This window comes from Vicugna pacos, chromosome 6 (genome assembly GCF_048564905.1).
Source record: "Vicugna pacos chromosome 6, VicPac4, whole genome shotgun sequence".
NCBI lineage: Eukaryota > Metazoa > Chordata > Mammalia > Artiodactyla > Camelidae > Vicugna > Vicugna pacos.
Window position 1 is genome coordinate 2,198,817 of NC_132992.1, and position 18,018 is coordinate 2,216,834.

General features: G+C 51.8%; 1 protein-coding gene across 4 annotated transcripts in view; it reads right to left on the reverse strand.

Moving 5' to 3' along the window:
- Nucleotides 1-478: 478 nt before the first annotated feature.
- The window catches only part of MAP2K5 (mitogen-activated protein kinase kinase 5), a 235,857-nt gene continuing 218,317 nt past the window's right edge, over nt 479-18,018 (reverse strand). For all 4 annotated transcript variants that reach the window (XM_072962192.1, XM_031679537.2, XM_006209626.3 and 1 more), the window contains one exon: nt 479-927. In XM_072962192.1, the coding sequence (XP_072818293.1) occupies nt 823-927 (105 nt within the window). In that variant the 3' untranslated portion in view covers nt 479-822. The remainder of the gene's footprint in view (nt 928-18,018) is intronic.

Here is an 18,018-nt window from a genome sequence, read left to right on the forward strand (position 1 = left end):
TGGTGGGGTGTGGGGGTGGCAGGGAAGAAGGGCCTCTCAGAACCACCTGGGGCCTTTTGCCAACTCTTGGTCTCCTTCCTCACCCACGGCCCCAGGTCAGATCACTGCTGGGACTTCCTGGCCCTAGAGGGTGGGGACAGACCAACTCCAGCCCAGCAGGGAGCACATGCCGGGGGTCCTGAGAGCTCAGCTCCCGTGCTGGCTTGGCCACTCCTCGCGGTGGGTGGGACTTGGTTCAGGGGCCTCCATGCCTGAGTTTTTCATCTGTCAAACGAGCCAAGCCAGGCCACGGGCCTCATCATGGAACTGCGGGAAGCACTCCCAAAGCTTGCAGGTCCCCGGGGAAGGGCAGGCCCGGCCCAGGGGGCTGGCACTGCCACACACATTCCCACTGAAATGAGGTCCCCCACCCCATCCCCGCCCCTGGGTGGGTCACAGACTCCCCGCGCAGCCCAGCCCTCATGGGGGGAGGCGGTCACAGAGCAGTAACACTTTTATTCCCATCAGCGATGCCGACGGGGCCTGACCTTTTACAAACAAGAATGTTAGGGGAAAGAAAGAGGCGTGAGGGCACAGGGGCCTCCGTTCTCGATGCCCCGACGCCTCTGCCCACCCAGCCAGCCAGGCCTCCGGACCTGAGGCAGGTGAGGGCTCCCTGGAGGGCTCCCAAGGCAAGACCATCTACCAGCCGAGTCGAAGGTGAGAGCGGGGAGGCCTGGGTCCAGCAAAGCTCTTCTGGCGCAGACAGCAAACGGAGAAGGGCGCAGAAGGTGGCGTTTCCCTTGGTAACCAGTCCTGGGCTCTCGGGCGCCCCCTGCAGCCTCAGGGCGGGCCCTGCTGGCTGCGCCTCTCCTCCAGCGCCCTGCACACCCACATGGACACCACGGTGGCATTCCCATCGTTGAACTGCACGATGAACGGGTGGCCCTGTGGGGAAGAGGAGGAAGCGGTGATACCCATTCCCCTGACTCTGCACCTCACACTTTCCAAGGCCTGTTCTCAGCCTTCCCCAGCGGCCCTGTGAAGTGAGGAGGACAGCTCCAGCCCCGTTCCACAGCCCAGACGACCGAGGCCCGAGGCGGAGCATGGACAAGCCCGTCTGGGGCGCTCACTCAGCCTGGTGCTCCGCTACCCTCTCCTGAAACTCCAGCCGGCCTGGAAGGTCCCCAGGACTGTGGGCCCGTCTTAACTCCTCACCGCCTGGCCCTTCCTCAGCCCAGCATCGCTGTAACAGCCGGCCAGCGAGGCCTGGCTCCTGAGTTGCCAGCGGTCCAGTCCAGCTGCTGCCCAGAGACGAGGATCACCTGGTTTTCAGAGGCTGCATCAACCCCTCCCAGCTTTCTTTTTTGTCTCAAGCTCTCCTGGGAACAAATCACCATCTCTGGGGTGGAGGGAAGGTAAAGAGTCAGGGAGAGGAAGGATGTGCTGGCTTAGCTCCTGGCGGGAAGCTGGGGACCGGGGACAGGATTTTGGAGGGCGACGCAGTCTCCCCGAGGCCATCTCGGGCTCCAACCTAATCAGCCCGCAGGCAGGCCAGGTTATATACTTAGTCAGCCCCCTCCCCTGCTGCCCTGGAAAGGAAGATGCCTGCTCCCAGTCTGAAGGCCTCCTCAGCAGATTCCAGGGAAGGTCGGAAGATAGCAGGGGTAGCCGCGGGCTCACCCTGGCCACAGGTCAAAGGTGAAAGGAAAATGGCAAAGCATTCTCTTCACTCTGCTTCCCCAAGTGCTTCTCTGCTAAGGAACGCACACCTGGCAGCCTCCTCCCCTACCAAAAGCTTTGTAGCCTGAGGCTCAGGGAGCCACGGTGGGCGGGCGAGCAGAGAGAATGGGGGACCCCCAGCCCCTTCTCTCCCTTCCATCCAGCTCCAGCTTCCCCGCTCCCTCCTGCCTTCTGAGCCCTCCTTGGGTCCCCTCTGGCCTCCCCTCTGGCCAGGCTGGGCTTTTGAGGCAGCTTCCCTGTACATTCCAGTCTTGACCTGCAGCCCTGGGGACAACCAGCCCCTGGCAACCTGCTTGAAGCCCCCAGCTGTCCCGCAAGGAGCTCGTCACACGGCTGGAAGCGACTGGGCCCAGGGCCCAGATGCCCAGGGTGCCCAGACCCTACTGTCTTTGGGAGCAGTCAAGGACCAGGGGAGGGGAGGGAAAGGCATGGCCAGACCTGAGCTGTCTCTGAGGACGGGAAGGAAGGACATCCAGGCGTCCTCACTCGGGGCTGATGCCGTGTCCCTTACCCAGTTTCCCCAATTCAGACAAGGAAAAATCAGCCCCAGAAGCATCCTGCACGGGTGTGGCTCACAGGCACACGGAACACTGTCAAGGGAGCAAGGAGGAAGGGAACTCGGCTTAGAGGATGCAAAGGGCACCCAGCCCAGGGCAGGGCCTCACCAAGGCCACAGGGGAGCTGGGCCCGGTGCCCGGCTGGGTGTCCCGTGATCTGCACGAGGCTCCCAACACACCTGCAGGCCCCCCCCCGCCCCCGGCAGGGAGCAGGTGCCCAGCGCAGGCTGCCGCGGGGGAAGGGCGCTGGGGGTCAGCTTGGGTGGATGCCCCGCAGGAGGCGCAGGCCTGGGTGGGGCTCCGTCTCGTTTCTCATATGCTCTCCCTCCCCCCACCCCAATATACATAACCCCACCTTGTGTGTGCCCCCCTAAACCGGGGCCTTGACAGAGGGGGCTCTTCCTGAAGTCAGTGTGCACGTTTCCTTTCCAGGAGGCTCAGAGGAGGCGACCTTGCGCCCTTCTGAAGAACAAAGGGAGAAGCTGTGCTCGGGAGCCGACGGGCCCCTCCCCCCCAGCCCGGGGTAGCACAGTGTCACTTTCCCAGAATGCCTGGTGACTTTGGGGGCCATATGCTCCATCTCTGTTATCATCTGTTCAGCAACAAGCAGAGCGGAACTGCAGGAGGGGAGAGAGGAGGCTCCTCCAGTTACGGGCAGGCTGCTGGCCGCACGGCAGGGAGCGCTGTGCCCAGGTGCCCGGGGCAGGGGAGGAGGAGAGGGTCGGCCTCCCCCGCTCTGGTGGAGACTCTGCCCCTTTCCTGCCCGCCTTGCCTGGGAGGCGACCCTCGTCTCCTGTGTACCCCTGATGCTCTAAACCACCCTGTACGGGAGTGACCTAGACAAGCGGTTTTGTCCCCAGCCGCTGTTGAGGGGTTCGGGGGGCTGGGAAGGGGAACCCCAGCGGGAGGAAGAGAAGGGAGAGAGTCAGACACGGAGGGGAGACCCCAGCCTCTCCAGGCATCCTAGCTGTGCCAGGTGATCTTGGGAGCTGTAGGCTCCTGGCCCACTATGTGACAGACACACTGAGAAAGCCACTATGTGGGGAGTGAGCACGGAGAGTTGTAGAGAGGGAAGCAGAATGGAGATGGCACTGTGGACCCCAGGGGCCAGGCCTGGCAGCATCTCTGTTCCAGGGTCCCTGTGCACCTCACGATCTGGGGTGGAGGCACTGAGTCACATAGATGGGCACGACAACCCCCACTTTGCAGAAGAGAAAGTGGAGACCGCAGGCTCATGGTAGACCCGCCTGGGCTCCCACAGCTGGGACTGGATCACAAGTCTGTAACCCAAACCCACCACCTGGGGCTCTCCCTGGGCTGAACTGGGGCAGGCAGAGGCAGGAGAATCAACATCCAGGTTGCAATTCCCCCTCGCCTTATTTCTGCCACGTGATTCAGGCCCGCCTGGCACGAGACAGGGTCCTGACCTCTGTGAGCACCACCCTTGGGACACCCTGGGAGAACACTCTGTCGCTCTGACTTGACTCCCTCTCCTCCCATCAGCCCAGCCCTGTGTGGGAAGCAGGGAAAGTATACCATCACCCCATTTTACAGACGAGGAACCTGAGGCCTGGGGAGGGGATGTGACTGCTTAAGTGCTGGGGCTGAACTCCGGTCTTCTGGTTTCTGCTTTAGTACATTCTCAGGGTACATCACCTGTGACCCTGACGTGGCCCCATCTCCCTGGAGCCAGGACACCCACATCCTGCTCATGAAGAGCACCCCCCACGCGAGGTGACCACCCAGGACACCCAGGCCTCCGTCTTCTGCACAGACAGCGGGTTAGCCGCTCCTCTGCAGAGGCCGGTGGGGCGCGTGCCAGGCTGGAGCTGCTGAACCATCTCACTGGCCTCGTCACCCGGCAGTGGGAGCCACTCTCATTTCCCAGATTCTCTCAGGGCCAATTGCGACAATTAAACCGGCGAGGGTTGAAGTATAATGGTCCACAAACTTCGCCACAGAAGATGGAGACATAATGAAGGGAAAAGGATGGGATTGCAGGAGGCAGGATGGAGCCAAAAGTGGGACACAGGGGAGAGCGAGGGAGGCGACGCAACCCCCCCACCGCGGGCCGAGGAGCTGCCGGGGCTCGCCAGTAACTCGCGAAGAAGAGGAACCGGGTGGTCAGTCCATCTCCTCTCCTGGGCTGTAGTCTCACCAGAGTTTGGCTCCCCACTTCCGTAATAACGTCTCCAAATGATGCCTGCCCGTTTCATACGAGATGCCTTCCTGACAACTGACCGCAGGACCTCCCTACGTGGACAGCAGCCCTTGGGCGCACAGGAGGTGGAGGCGGGGAGCCATCCGCCGGGGTGGGGGGCAGGTGCGGCCGGAGGCTGAGGCCAGGGCTCCTTCACTGACACCTCACTCTCTGCCCGTAGCTGGGCTTCGAGTTCCTTCCCAAATGGGAACTGACCTATTTGGGGTCTCTGCAGTTTCTTCTCTTGCACAAGCCCCTGAACAACTCTGTGCATGTGAATCACTTCATCACTTGCCAGTGTGGCTGCCGGCCTGCTGGAGCACCTGGCACGTAGTAGGGCCTCAATTAGCCGGAGGCTTGCGGCAGGGAAAAGTCACCTGCCGGTTCTGTCGGCATCTATTCACCGCGCCCTTCTGGCTGCCTTGGTTACAATGGCCTTGAACCGACCCAGCAGGCCCATTCACTGACAGAGCAAGCCAAGACACCAGTAAGGGCGACCTGGGGCGAGGTCTCAGAGCGCAGAGTGGCAGAGCTGAGGCCTGAGCCCAGGACGGCGTTCTGCCACGGGGACACTGCACTGCTGTGCCCAGCGAGGTCGGGCACAGTGAGTTTTACATTTCCACTTCTTAAAAAGAAAATGTGGTTCATTATTTTTAACTAGTCATTTTTTAACCGGCAAACTGAAATTCTGCTGGCAAAAAGGCACACTGTATCCTCCCTCCTCAAAGTTGTGCCAGGTACTGCTAAATCAAGTAATTTATTTAATACTCATCAACTCTATTAAGAATTATATCGCACCCATTTTATAGAGGAGGAAGCTAAAGGCACAGAAAGATGAAGGAATCTGTCCAGGACTGCAGTGCCTGAACGTGGCGTTTTCTCCAGAGCCCAAGCCCTCAGCTGCTATTCTGTCCGGCTTCACCAGCGCCAGGGCCGGAGGATGGTGGCGTTCACCCCGCAGGACAGCTGACCCTCAGAGCCGCAGAAGCAGGCAGCCAATAGCCCCAGCTTCCCTGGTTTTCAGTGGGTCTAGAATCTAAAGAAGCACAGGAAAGTGGAGGGAAAAATTTCCAGGGCTACAGAGACTACATACCCTAGAGATAAGGGAGGGAAAAAACAATGAGAAATAGGATGCCCGGCAGGCAGCACACTGCACCCCAAACCCAGGATCTGCTCGGCGGGGCCTTTCTCCACATCTCCTTCCAGCAGGTGCCATCTCTCCCAGAACAGAGCCGTCCAAACAAGAGCACACTCTTGTTCTGCCATCTTAGCATCATCTGAGTCCTTCTTATCCTTGCACGAGACTGGGAGCCACCTGAGGGCAGGGCAGTGCTAATCACAGAGGAACCACCAGGGGAAGTTGGTTGGATGGACGGGTAGGTTACGGTGCTTCCCAGGAGAGATGCACTGTGGGTTGGGGTGGGAGGGCCCGGAGAGAAGGCTCCACGAGCGGAGGCTGCTCTAGGCTCCTCGGGGGCCTCTCTGGACCACAGGACTCCCCTCCCTCAGGACGAGCTCCAAGTCACCAGGCACCTCCTCTCCCACCAAGGATGCTGCAGGGGACAGAATGCCAAGGACCCACGAGTCCACTGAAGCAAGAAAGCCCAGCCCAGCTGCACCCTGGCCAAATCAAAACCAAGCAGAGACCAGCAGGCACCCCAGCGAGGAGCAGGGCCAGGCCCGCCATCAGCAGACGTCCGAGGCAAGGCAAGAGGCACCTGAGAGGCCAGAGGGCCCGATGCCCACGCACTGCCCATCACTTCGCCTTCCCGCGCTGGGCCTGGGAGCCTTACTCGAAGGCTCTCTGTGTCCCTTTGGGGGTCCAGCCTTCGTGGCAGGGGTAACACTTTGTTCCTCTCTCGGCAATAGTGTAGGCTTGGCAGGATTGGATGGGACCCCAGAGACCAGCAGGGCTGTAAGGTGTGAGGTGTGTTGGGGCTTCTACAGATGTTTGACTCAAATTATTAAGATATTTTAAGCTATACTTGTTAAAAAAACTAATTAAAAAAGAACATATACACTCAACTGTGTTCAACTCTAAATGTGACACTGAACAGTGGTCACGTGTCGCCCGGCATTGCGATGTTAACCGGTTTTCTGCAGCCCTTAGAACAGTCAGCCTGCTTGTGAGATCTCTGGGAATGACTGACTTGCTTATCCCCGAGCTGGCCCCTGGGAAGACTGTGGTGGTGCGCTGGGCATCTGACAGAATGCAAGGCTGTGATGTCCACGCACATTGCACGTAGCTATAAAACTGTGCGTACCACACCGGGGCCGGGTGCACTGAGCCCACAGCGCATGTGTGTCTGCCCAGCCGGGGGTGTGGGTCAGGCCCGCTCTGGAGTGTCCAGTGGCGTCAGCTTGGAGTCTCTCTTGTCTGACCTCCTGATTTACCATAAGCAAGTCATAAACAGCCACTACTGCTGCCAGCAAGGAAACTCTACCATATCTTTCCTGCTCTTCCTTTTTCAAGCTTCTATATGAGTTTAACAAATGCCTAAGCTGAGAAGGCAAGCAGGTGAGTCAGGATTTCTTTGCTACGGGGCTCCTGAGACGGCATCACAGAGAAGCAGAACGCTGGTGCGGGTATCAGACTGTGTCCATCACCTATGACGCCGGCTCCCAGATTTGTGTGTCCTTCAAGAGAAGTCTCACGGATGCCTTTATAAAGAAGTGTCTACAACGAATACTACCACATTCATGCTAAAAAACACCCCCACTTCCCTCCGCTATGTTGAGTTTCTGTATCCATTTTACGTAAAAAGCATTCCACTGCAAAAGTTTCCATACTACCCATCTAATCCCTACCTACCCCGGAGAGAACATCGGATCAGAGAAGTTAAATAATGTAGAGAAGGACGCACAGGTGTCCAGTGTGTGCCAAGCTGCTGACAAGTGGCGGGGCAGTGGGCAGCCGTCCTATTAATCACACGAGCTAGTAAGTCACGACCGTCCCTGGGGTCGGCTCTTCCTTCCAGGCTGGGCTCCCCTGGGCTAATCAACGGGGAGTCAGGGAAGGAGGGGGCTGGGGTTGAGGCTGCAGGGGAGCCCCCCAGGGTGGCTCTACAGGGAGAAGCGAGGCCCCTCCACAGCAATCCTTCCACCTGCCCCAGTGTGGGGTGAGGAGCCCCGGACTGAGTCAGCAAGCCTTCCCTCGCCATCCCGGGAGTTGTGAGGGCTTGGGAAGGGCTAGAGGGGAACCCCGACTCCCCGGCTCCATCCTTCCCCGGGGAGGGACTCACGCCGTCATTTCGCGTCTAAGCCCCGCCCCCGGCGGGGAGTGGCCACGCTGGGAGCGCGTTCCCGCAGGGAGGCTGCTCACCTCCCGGCTCTGAGATCAAGTCCCAGCAAGGCCCGTCAGGCCACACCCCTAAGCACACCCTTCAACTCAGATTTCGTCGAAGTAAAGCTGACGCTTCCTCTCCGTCATGTCCTGAGGCTTCTCGCTCAGCTTCTCAGCTGGTTTTGAACGCGGGGAGGTTGCTTGCTGGCCTCCCCGCTCCCACCGAATACCCTTGCTCGCTCTGCCTCCTGGGTGGGTTGGGGGATTGCCTGTCGGCAGACACAAGCTGGGCGTGAGTGATGGCTGTTACTCCTCCACACAGAATGCACCTGGGGGAGCTGCCGTGAGATGTGGGCGTGGAGCGTGGCCTGTGAGCCAGCGTGGCATCTGCCCACCTGCCCAGCCCGGCTCACCTGGGCCGATGCCCCAGATGCAAAGCTTTCTGGGGCACCACGTTTGTTTGGAAAATGTGCCTGCTCAGCCTCTGATTCCTAAGGCTTTTCCATGGCTGGGGGTCGGGGCCCCCTTCCAGCCCTTCATTCATTTTCTTTTTAAGACCTCAGAAACGGTTTGCAGCTGTGACATGCCATTTCAATCAACCTTCCTGAGTTTATTCTGCACAATGACTACCGAAATAGATGTTTTGTCCCAAATATTCAATTATTAGCAGCGAATTGCTTACCTCTAGCCATCCTAGACGGTACACAGGCATCTGTGGGGGTCAAGGAGCTCTCTCCCTTTCATCTGGGCAGATCTATGTGCTCCGACACAGAGCAATTGGTCAGAAAATGGCCCATCGGGAGAGCAGAGGTCTCTGTGAGTCATTCTGCGGCCCGTGTGTACAAGGCAGCCACAGGCCCGGAGCAGTGGGGGGCGGGGAGGGGGCACAGGATGATTTCAGTGGCCACCGTGAAGAGGGTAAACACTGGGACGCCAGCACTCATGAGTGTGTGTCGGAGGAGCTGACTCATGTGAGTGGCTGAACGGTGCCACCAGCCCTGTTAGGGGGCCTGTGGTGGCTACCTTGTAGGGGACTCAGATGGGACTGGTGGGGTGGGCAGGCAGCAGCCTGGGACTGAGCAGACACCCAGGCAAGTCAGGATGTGAGGGTGCCAGAAGGAGAGTGGGGGCCTTGCTCCAATAATGCTGAGGACTCCTGTCCGAGAGGCCGAATCTGCAGCAGGTCCAAGCAGTGAATACGGGGGCCAGTTATAGGCATTTGAATATTCACAATTTATCCTTTGGTGTGATGGTTACGGGGTGGGGAAGGTTTAAAGACACAATGCTCAGAAGGATGGATTCTCTCTGCCCTCTTTTTTCTTCCTCTTCCTTTCTTAAACTCTGAGACCTGGGCTGTGTGTGTAGGTGCATGTGTGTGCACGCACATGTGGGCATGTGAGTGTGCAGAAGGGGAGGGAAGAGACGGCGAGCCCCAGCAGTTTCTGGCCACATAGTGGGCGCTCAGTAGGTTTGCTGAACATAACAGGATGGAGTAATTCCGACAGCGAGTGAATGAAGAGATGACAAGAGACTGAGACAGCCTAAAAGCCCTCCCCGCGACAAACTCCGAGCCATGCCAGATAAAATGGAACTTTTTTGAAAAAAGCATAATAAATGAACTCGTAAGAAAGAAGGAGATCTACAAGTGCCAAAAATGAAGAGGGAGCTGAAAACCAGAAGTAGAAATGTGTGAGTGGAGATCTTGTGCCCTGAGGGAGGCTGTCGGTCCCAGGAATGTAAGACGTGGGAAGTGTGAAGAATTAAGTGGAAGCAGGATGCAAGGCCCACCTGGGGAGCTGGCCTGGGACCCTGAGCAAGGCTGAAGCTGCAGTGGGAGTGAGTGAGCAAAAGTCTGCCCATCAGCAGAGGGGCTGCTGTGTAAGGTGGCTCTGAGAGGGCCACCCCAAAATACAGAGAGCAGGCTGAGCCTCGTGCACGGTGGGGTCCCCTGGACCACTGTGGCAGGATGAGGATGAAAGGCCACAAACTAGCGTAACATTGATGCTGATCCAGCAACAGTCTGGAGTGTGTCTCAGGAGCCTGTGAAAAACCACTCCGGGGCAACACTTCTGGAATTCAGCTGTTGCCTTGGTAATAAGCCCCACCTAGCATAAGCTTAAAATAGAAATTCCAAAATGTGAGGAAACAATTCACCATGGACAAGAGTCAGCAGCCATGACACACAGATGAGAGCTCTCAGAACTGAGATAACAGAAAAATAATTGGGAAGAAAATGTTTTAAAAAGTACACTTGAAAAGACTGAAGATACAAAAGAAGAAACTGAAACACTAAGAATGAGATATTATGACAAAGAGAACAGAGATTTGAAAAAAAAATCAAATACACCTTACAAAAATAACACATATAGTGACTGGAAAAAAACAAAAGAAACTCTTCATACAAGAGGCAGACAGCAGGTTGGACACAGCTGAGGAGAGGCTTAGCAAGCTGCAAGAATGGCCTGAGAAAATTACCCAGAGCAGTACGAAGTAGCAAGAGATAAACTAACAAAACAAAACAAAAAATAAAATAAGACACAAATTTTTTTTAATGTGAAAGAGAAAAGGAGGAAAGAACGGGAAGTGCCCAGACCCAGCAGGGTAGGGACAATATCCAAAGAGGCAAACAGCTGAAAATTCTGAGAACTGGTGAAAGACATGAATTTTCAGATTCAAAAGTCACAATGACCCCAAAGAGAATAAGTAAAACAAAACCTACACCCAGACAAATTGTGGGGAAACTGCACAAAACCAGGAACAGAGATGCTACAAGCAACTAGAGAGAAAGACAAATTGCCCAGAAAGGGCAGCGGCTGGACAGCCAGCAGATTCTCACCAGCAAGTGGAGAAGCCAGAGGACAACGGAGTATCTGCCAGGCCCTGGGAAAAGCTGTCAGTCTGAGCTTCTCAATGCAATTTAAATAAGAAGCAAGAGTTAGGGCGAATCCTGGGACACAAACTCAGACAGTTTTACCCTCACTGACAGAACTCTCAACGTACCTCCAAAAGGAAGAGAAACCATAGCAGGAGGAAGAAAGATCGGACAGGAACGAGGAGCACGTAACTGGTAAACATGTGGATAAATTGCAGCAGGCCCTGATTATATAAAATGCCAACAAGAGAAATGGCTAAGTGGGAAGATCTAGAAACAAGATGACAGTGAGGTCCTAGGCTCTGATGATGTGACAGAGGAAGGGACTGATCAGACGCTTGTAGGGTCCTTCTGTCCGGGGGAGAGAGGCTGTGGCAGAGGCTGCTAGCTGCCTCTCAGTATCCACTCCCCCTTCCTCCTGAGTGATTCGAATCCTCATTTTAACAAGGAGCAGTGTCACCCAGCAAAGCAGCCATGTGCCCAGCCTCCCTTGCAGCTAGGTTTGGCCAATGCCATATGAGCACATATGCTGTGTGCCAATCCTAGAACTGTCCTCAAACGAAGGGGTGTTTCCACCACCCTTCTTCATTCCTGCTGGCTGGAGCTCAATGCCCCTTGGCTGTAAAGATAGAAGAAGCTGCCAGCTGGTCTGCGTACCCTACTCCCTGCCTTCCTTTACATGTGTGGGAAATACCCTGCTGTCTTATTTAAGCTGCTTTTTAAACTTTTTTTTTTATTGAGTTATAGTCATTTTACAATGTTGTGTCAATTTCCAGTGTAGAGCACAATTTTTCAGTTATACGTGAACATATATACATTCATTGTCACATTTTTTTCACTGTGAGCCACCACAAGATCTTGTATATATTTCCCTGTGCGATACAGTATAATCTTCTTTATCTATTCTGCATATTTAAGCTGCTATTTGCTTTCATCATATGCAGCTGAAGCCAGTTCTACCTAATATAAGGGTAAGAGATTGAACCTAAGGCTGCGTATTGCTGGGGAGAGGGGTATATTTAGTGATTAACCTTAGGCTTTGCTAAATTAAGTTAGAAACTTAGGGATAACCAATAGAGGCTTGAAATAGAACATAATTTCTAAACCAATGGAAAGGATAAAAGGTAAGAAAATTAATCTAATAGAGTGAAGAAAGGAGAAAAAAAGTCAAAAAAGTACTGTAGAGAAAAAGTATAAAACAGGATAGTGGGAAAGAATTCAAGTATATCAACAAGCAATAAAGAGAGATGATTAAAGTGATCAATTAAAAGAGTCTTACATAAAATTAAAAACATCAATAGCAAAATGCAGAGATTCATTTAAAACAAAAGAACACAGAAATGGTGAAAACAAAGGGGTTGGAAAACACATGGCAGACAAATACTGACCAGAAGAAGATAGCGTGGGTATATTAATATCAGACAAAAATAAAATTTAAAGCAAAATGTATACAGAGAGTCATTACATACAAATAAAAGAAACATTGTTAAGTGAAGATGTAACATTTTGATATAGGCCCCTGACATCACCACCTTAAAGCAAATAATGACAAAACTGCAAGGAGAAATAAAGCCACAGATTCTAATAGTAGGAGCTTTAACACAGCTCGTCCAGAAATTGAATAGATAAAGCAGATAAAAAACTAGTAAGGCCACGAAAGACTTAAATAATACAATGAACAAATCTGACCTAAAGGATGTAAAGATGACACTGCATTCAACAATTAGAGAATCACATTCCTTTCAGGCAAAGAGAGGACATTGAAAAAAACCTCCACGGTGCAGCAGAGCAGTCGCAGCAAATAATAAAGATCTGACATTATCCCAACCACGTTCTCTGACCACAATGCATGGAAAGTAGATGATTCAAGATAACAAAACGTCTCTGAGTATTTGCAAATAAAAAAATACTCCTAAAGCATTCATGGGTCAAAAAAGAAATCCTAACTGAAATTGGAAATTACTTGGGACTGAGGACGAGGAAAATACTGCATGTAAATATCTGAGGGACGCAGCTAAAGCAGTACTTAGAGGGCAATTTATAGTTTTATATGGCTACATTCAGGAAAAAAAAAACCTGGAAATTTACGAGTTAGATGTTCGATTCGACAAGTTATAAACAGAACAAAAAGTAAATCCAAAGAAAACAGAAAACTGAAAAAAAAAATGAACACCAAGGAATCAAATAGAAAGATAGCAAAGAGATGGTCAAATCAATAAAATACTGGTCCTTGAAGAAGATTAGTAAAGAAGAACTAACCTCTGACAAAATCAGTAAAGAGAGGACAAAAGCAAACATCATTAGGAATGAAAAAAAGGATATGTAACTACAAATCTAGCAAAAATTTTAAATAACACGGGTATACCAGATGAATGATATGAGGCCAACGTAGCTGAACATGCAGAGTGATGACTTGTCAGCAGACACAGTGAGTCAGTGAGTGTGTGTGTGTGTGAGTGTGTGTGTGTGTGAGAGTGTGTGTGTGAGTGTGTGAGTGTGTGTGTGACAGTGGGGGCAGTGGGAAAGGTGACAATGGTGGCAACTGGAAGGTGCCAATGAGCACTGACAAATCCTCATGCTGGCAGCTGAGTCACAGGTTTCCAGCCCTGGTATCACACTTCTAACTTTTCAAGACACTGCATATCCATTGCCCCTTCTCGTTTCAAGAAGCATCCAATTAAGGGCTGCTACCTCTTAAAATCTTAGTAACAGCTTTTCTAGTTTCGTAACAAGGAGAAACAACCATTCACACAAAGACTGAAGCTAAAGTAGAGTTTTTTTTGATGATCAACAAAAGACACCAAGGAAAAGCGGCTAAAGACACCAGATGTCGAACTTTTGGGTAAATAACTTTAACTGAAGTGACTTCTTTTTTTCTTAATTTTTTTTTTTTTTTTTACTGTTTCCAGCTATGATACCCCAGAAATCTGAGCCTCACTCAATTCAGTAGAAAGGGCTACTGTCGGGGTGAGTGTGGGGGAGCTCAGGGGGCCGGCTGGGGCAGCCCTTTTGGAAAATTTGAAATAAAAGCATACTAAAGGCCAAAGCTACCAGGACTGGTCTATAAAATGCAGGACTGAGAACAACCAGTGACCCGAGTTTCTGCTATCAGCGACCATTTTCCATCTGAAACTGCCCCCTCCTCTTTTTTTTTTTTTCCTACAGGAAATCCACAAAAAGGAAGCAAACCATTTGAAAATTCTGATCATTCTGTATCCCAGCCACAAATAAAAATCATCACCAGAGCCTACTTTTAGCCCTGAGCAATATTTTCTAAAACAAAACACAAAGAACTGTGGTACTTAACTATTCAGTTATTGATTTACTGTGGTTTGCAAGGCAATGTTGAAGAAAATTAAAGCGTACAGAAGCCAGAAATGAGTTTTCTGTGGTGGTGAGCGGTGTGGCCTGTGTTTTCTGAGGCCACGTCGGCTGGTCGTGCACCCGATGAATGACTAAGGGGGCACACACGCCACCTGGTTACAAATTAGCTAGCAAAGGCCCTCCCTGCAGAGCCTCATGAAACCAAAGGACAAAGTTATTTAGTTCCAAGCCTGCTGCTTCTGCTAGTTCTACTCCAATTTATAAGGAGACTTCAATTCAATCAAATCCAATACGGGATGCACTGTGAGGCGTCTACGCGTCTGGCTTTGAATCTGGGTTTTGGAGCCTCAGGGCTCGTCTTGGCGCATTCATGGCTTATTTGGTTCCTTCAGCAAAATACCAAAACTTCAACAATTTCAAGTCTCCTCTGATTATTGAGTCAAGAGCAAAGTGGTCACGTGGTTTCAGACTCGGGCACTTACAGGCAACATTATGAGGCAGTGTGTTTCCCCCGTAAGCACTGTGCGTAACTACAGGGCACCGTAATTTGACACCCTCACCTAAGACTAGCAATCTGGAAGCTAAACCACAACTTGAACACTTCACTGTTAGCTAGTCCCTCAAGCCTTTATTCAAGACAATAAATAGCTTGGAAGGAAATTTTCTAAAACGCCAAATGCTGATGCGTGTCATCTGTTTAAGAGGATGGGGGCGTATATAATACGTTTAAGACCTTTAATCTGTGATCTTTTTTTAACGTTTTGATTTGAGAAAGAATAAGGCTCAGTTATCTGAATCATTTCCTTACGGAGTAGCTCATTCATGGAAGGTGGTGAATAGAACACTTGCTGCCCTTTTGAGTTTTGCAGCGTCCATGTTAAACACGGTGAGAGCTCGCGCTCCGCCGGCCGCCTGTCTGCAGCATCGCGTGATGTCACGAGGCAGACACACCTTCAGATCCTCCGAATTCAGCAAAGACGGATGAGGCCACTTAGGGCCCAAGTTTATCTTGGCTTCCTTTGGAGAGAGTTTGATTACTTCTAAGATTTATGGTCAAAGCGGAAGGAAAAAAGAAATACCTCACAGAGCAGATTTATAACCTCGTCTTGTTTTTATAATAACATTAAGGGATGACATCCTATGACAGGATCTGGGAATGACTGCAGGGCGACTTGGAAACTCGGTGGGAAGTTTTACATTTTGGGGTTTGGAGCATCTTGCGCTTGCAAAGGTCAGGAAGGAAAGGCCCAGGGAAATGAGCCGGGGAGGCGGTCAGCGAGTGAGTGTCAGCTGGTCTAATTTTCTGTGTCAACTCTGAAAATTAGATAAACAATGACAAACCAGGCTTTTTAAATGAACTTGTCACTTCTGGTTTTCTTGATACAAGGTAACATTTTTCAAGTCCTGGTAGCCCTAAAGACAGATTTAACCCCTGAGAGTGTAAGTGTTCTCAAGTCCCCACATTGGAAAATAAAAGGTTTACTCCAACCCTACCACCCTTACAAGAAAAACTAATTATCCTTGAAACTTAAATCCTTTTCTCCTAACAATTAAGGGGAATTTGCCTGCAGCCAAAAGGTCCAGCATGTGCAGGACAGTCTTAGTAACTTTCGATTTTTTCTTTCCATCATCTTGCTGGCAACTTCAGATCAACTCAACCCATCAACGTACGTGGTCCCTTGATCTTTCGATCACTGTTCTAGGCAATACCATCCCCACCTCGAGCAGGAGCTGGTTTGCCTCCCACTAACCCAGGGGAGCCCAGACTCCGTCCTGGGTCCGCCCCGCTTCTCTGCAGTCAAGACATGGGATAGATGAATTGCTCTGGTCTACAACTGGGCCGCAACATGCTCCCTGGTGGGGAGGGGGACAGATCAGCGAATCTTTTTTATCAGCTGCCCTCATTGGCTTTGCCATAAGGATATTTATTTAAAGATAACACAGTATGAATATGTTGATTTGGAGAGAGAAATACATGTATTTCTACAGATACCAGCATCTGAGGAGCGTTTTTCATTCCACAGAGCGCTTTCAACCTCATTATCGAATTGAACTGTCACAAAAATCCCCCGAAGTAGTGGGGATGGCATGACTGTTACTACCTCTTTGTGGATTCAAAAACCAGGTTCAGAGAAGTTAAGTGATTAGGCTAAAGAAGCGCTGGGGTTTGAACAGGACGTGTGCTCCAAAGCCTGCACCTTTTGTTACAGTATGTTTTTGTTTTGTTTTGTTCTGTTCTCATATGTTACGTTTGGTTGTGACAGATCATAACAGCAATGTAACAGCTGACAGTTGTGCGCGCCGAGCCCACGCCAGATAGCAGTCAGGTGTTCTCACCCACACTACTTCACATGACCTCCAGCCGTGGCAGAAGGAGATGCTAGCTCATTTTACAAGCAAAGACACTGGCGCTCCCAGCTGGTAAGGACTGTGCTTCAAGCTGAAGTCTCAACCCTGGGCGTGAACCCAGGTTCTTGGGGCTCACGGGTCACTCTTGCCCGCACTCTACAGTTGGCAGAAACAGCCCTCCCCCCAACAAAGCACAGGTGCCAGGCTGCCTGGATCAAGGCACAGAGGAGGAATTCTAAGTCTCTGCCTCATCCCTCACTTCTCATGCCCTCTTCCTTTCTGATGGAGAAGAATCTCCTTTTTCAAAGTTCCCCAAGCTTCAAAACCACCTCTGCCGCCAGCTCACTGCTGATCATACCAACTCACAGGAAGGTACGAATAACACTTAAGGGCACTGGGACTGCGTGCGTCTGAGAAGATGATGCTTGCCCCGGCCCAGCTGCATCCCTGATCTCCTAGGTGATCGGAGCTCTTGGTGTGCGGTCTGCGTGGGCAGGGAATTCGCCTGCGGTTGCTGGAAGCCTGTGGATTTCATTCTCTATGGGGCAGCTTTCCCCGCTAGCTCTGGGGACTTCTCTGTCCTCTGTCAGACAAGGAGGGCAGCACCCACTGGACAGGAGGGCTCTATGAAATTCCTAACACGGAGGCGCTCCTGGAAACAGCTCGATAGTCATGACCAGCAGTGGCCCAGACTTGGCAATACTTACCACGCTTCTTTCCTGAGGAAGTTTTTATCACACCTAGCACATGCTCAGTGCCAAATCTGGAAGACACCAGACCGGCTCTCCTGACAGCTGCATGCAGTGTGGGTGGCCAGGCAGAGGAGGACGAGGGGCCGTGCTCTCCATGGATTAAAGACCCTCACCACTCACTGAGCGGCTCCTTCTCTGAGCCTCAGGCCTCAACACCCGGCTTGCTCCCCCATTTAAAGCAGAAATGAGCAGACTTCCCCGAGTTCAGAATTCCGTGTAACTAAAACACAAAATAGAAAAAATGGAAACCCAACTGTTGCACTTGTGCACAGCCTACAGACAAGACGGCAGTGCCCTCAGACAGCATTTCAAATACAGTTTATTAGTGTGTGATATGAAAAGGGTATTTTTATTGCATGATATAATGCAATGGGACCTTGGGCGCTCTGTGGAAAGACCTCACACTCAGAAGTGTAATGAACCCGTAGTCCCCAAAACATTATACTGTACATTAACCTATCATTAATGGCACATTAGGGCCAGGGGCATTGCACGCTTGCTGGTCAGGGCTCCATCAGGACAGTGCTGAGAAAACCACACAGACGTCCCAGCTTAAAACAAATAGAGAAAATAAATATTCCTGCTGTCTACAGGCAGCTTTAACGGAAGTTCAATCCCAGCTCGGCCCTGTAATTTCCAAGCCTGCCTTCTTAAGAGAGGAAGATGCACAACTGAACAAAAGAAGGAAATGAGCCTCTTGGAGTTCACCCGCAGCTACTGGCACTGCAGCCTCCAGGCTGGCTCGGCAAGGTCACGAGCGGATGGGCACCTCTGGTAGCGCAGAAGGTGCCCGCGGGACTCAGGCCTGGACCACGCTTGGCGAGGCAGAAGGGGTCTTGGAGATGGTGTGTCTACCTCCCTGCGTCTCTAGATGGGCAAATCAAGGCTCAAAAAGATGAGGGAAGAGACAACCTATTCAACAGAAAAATGGGCAAAGTTATGTGCAAAAAATACAAATG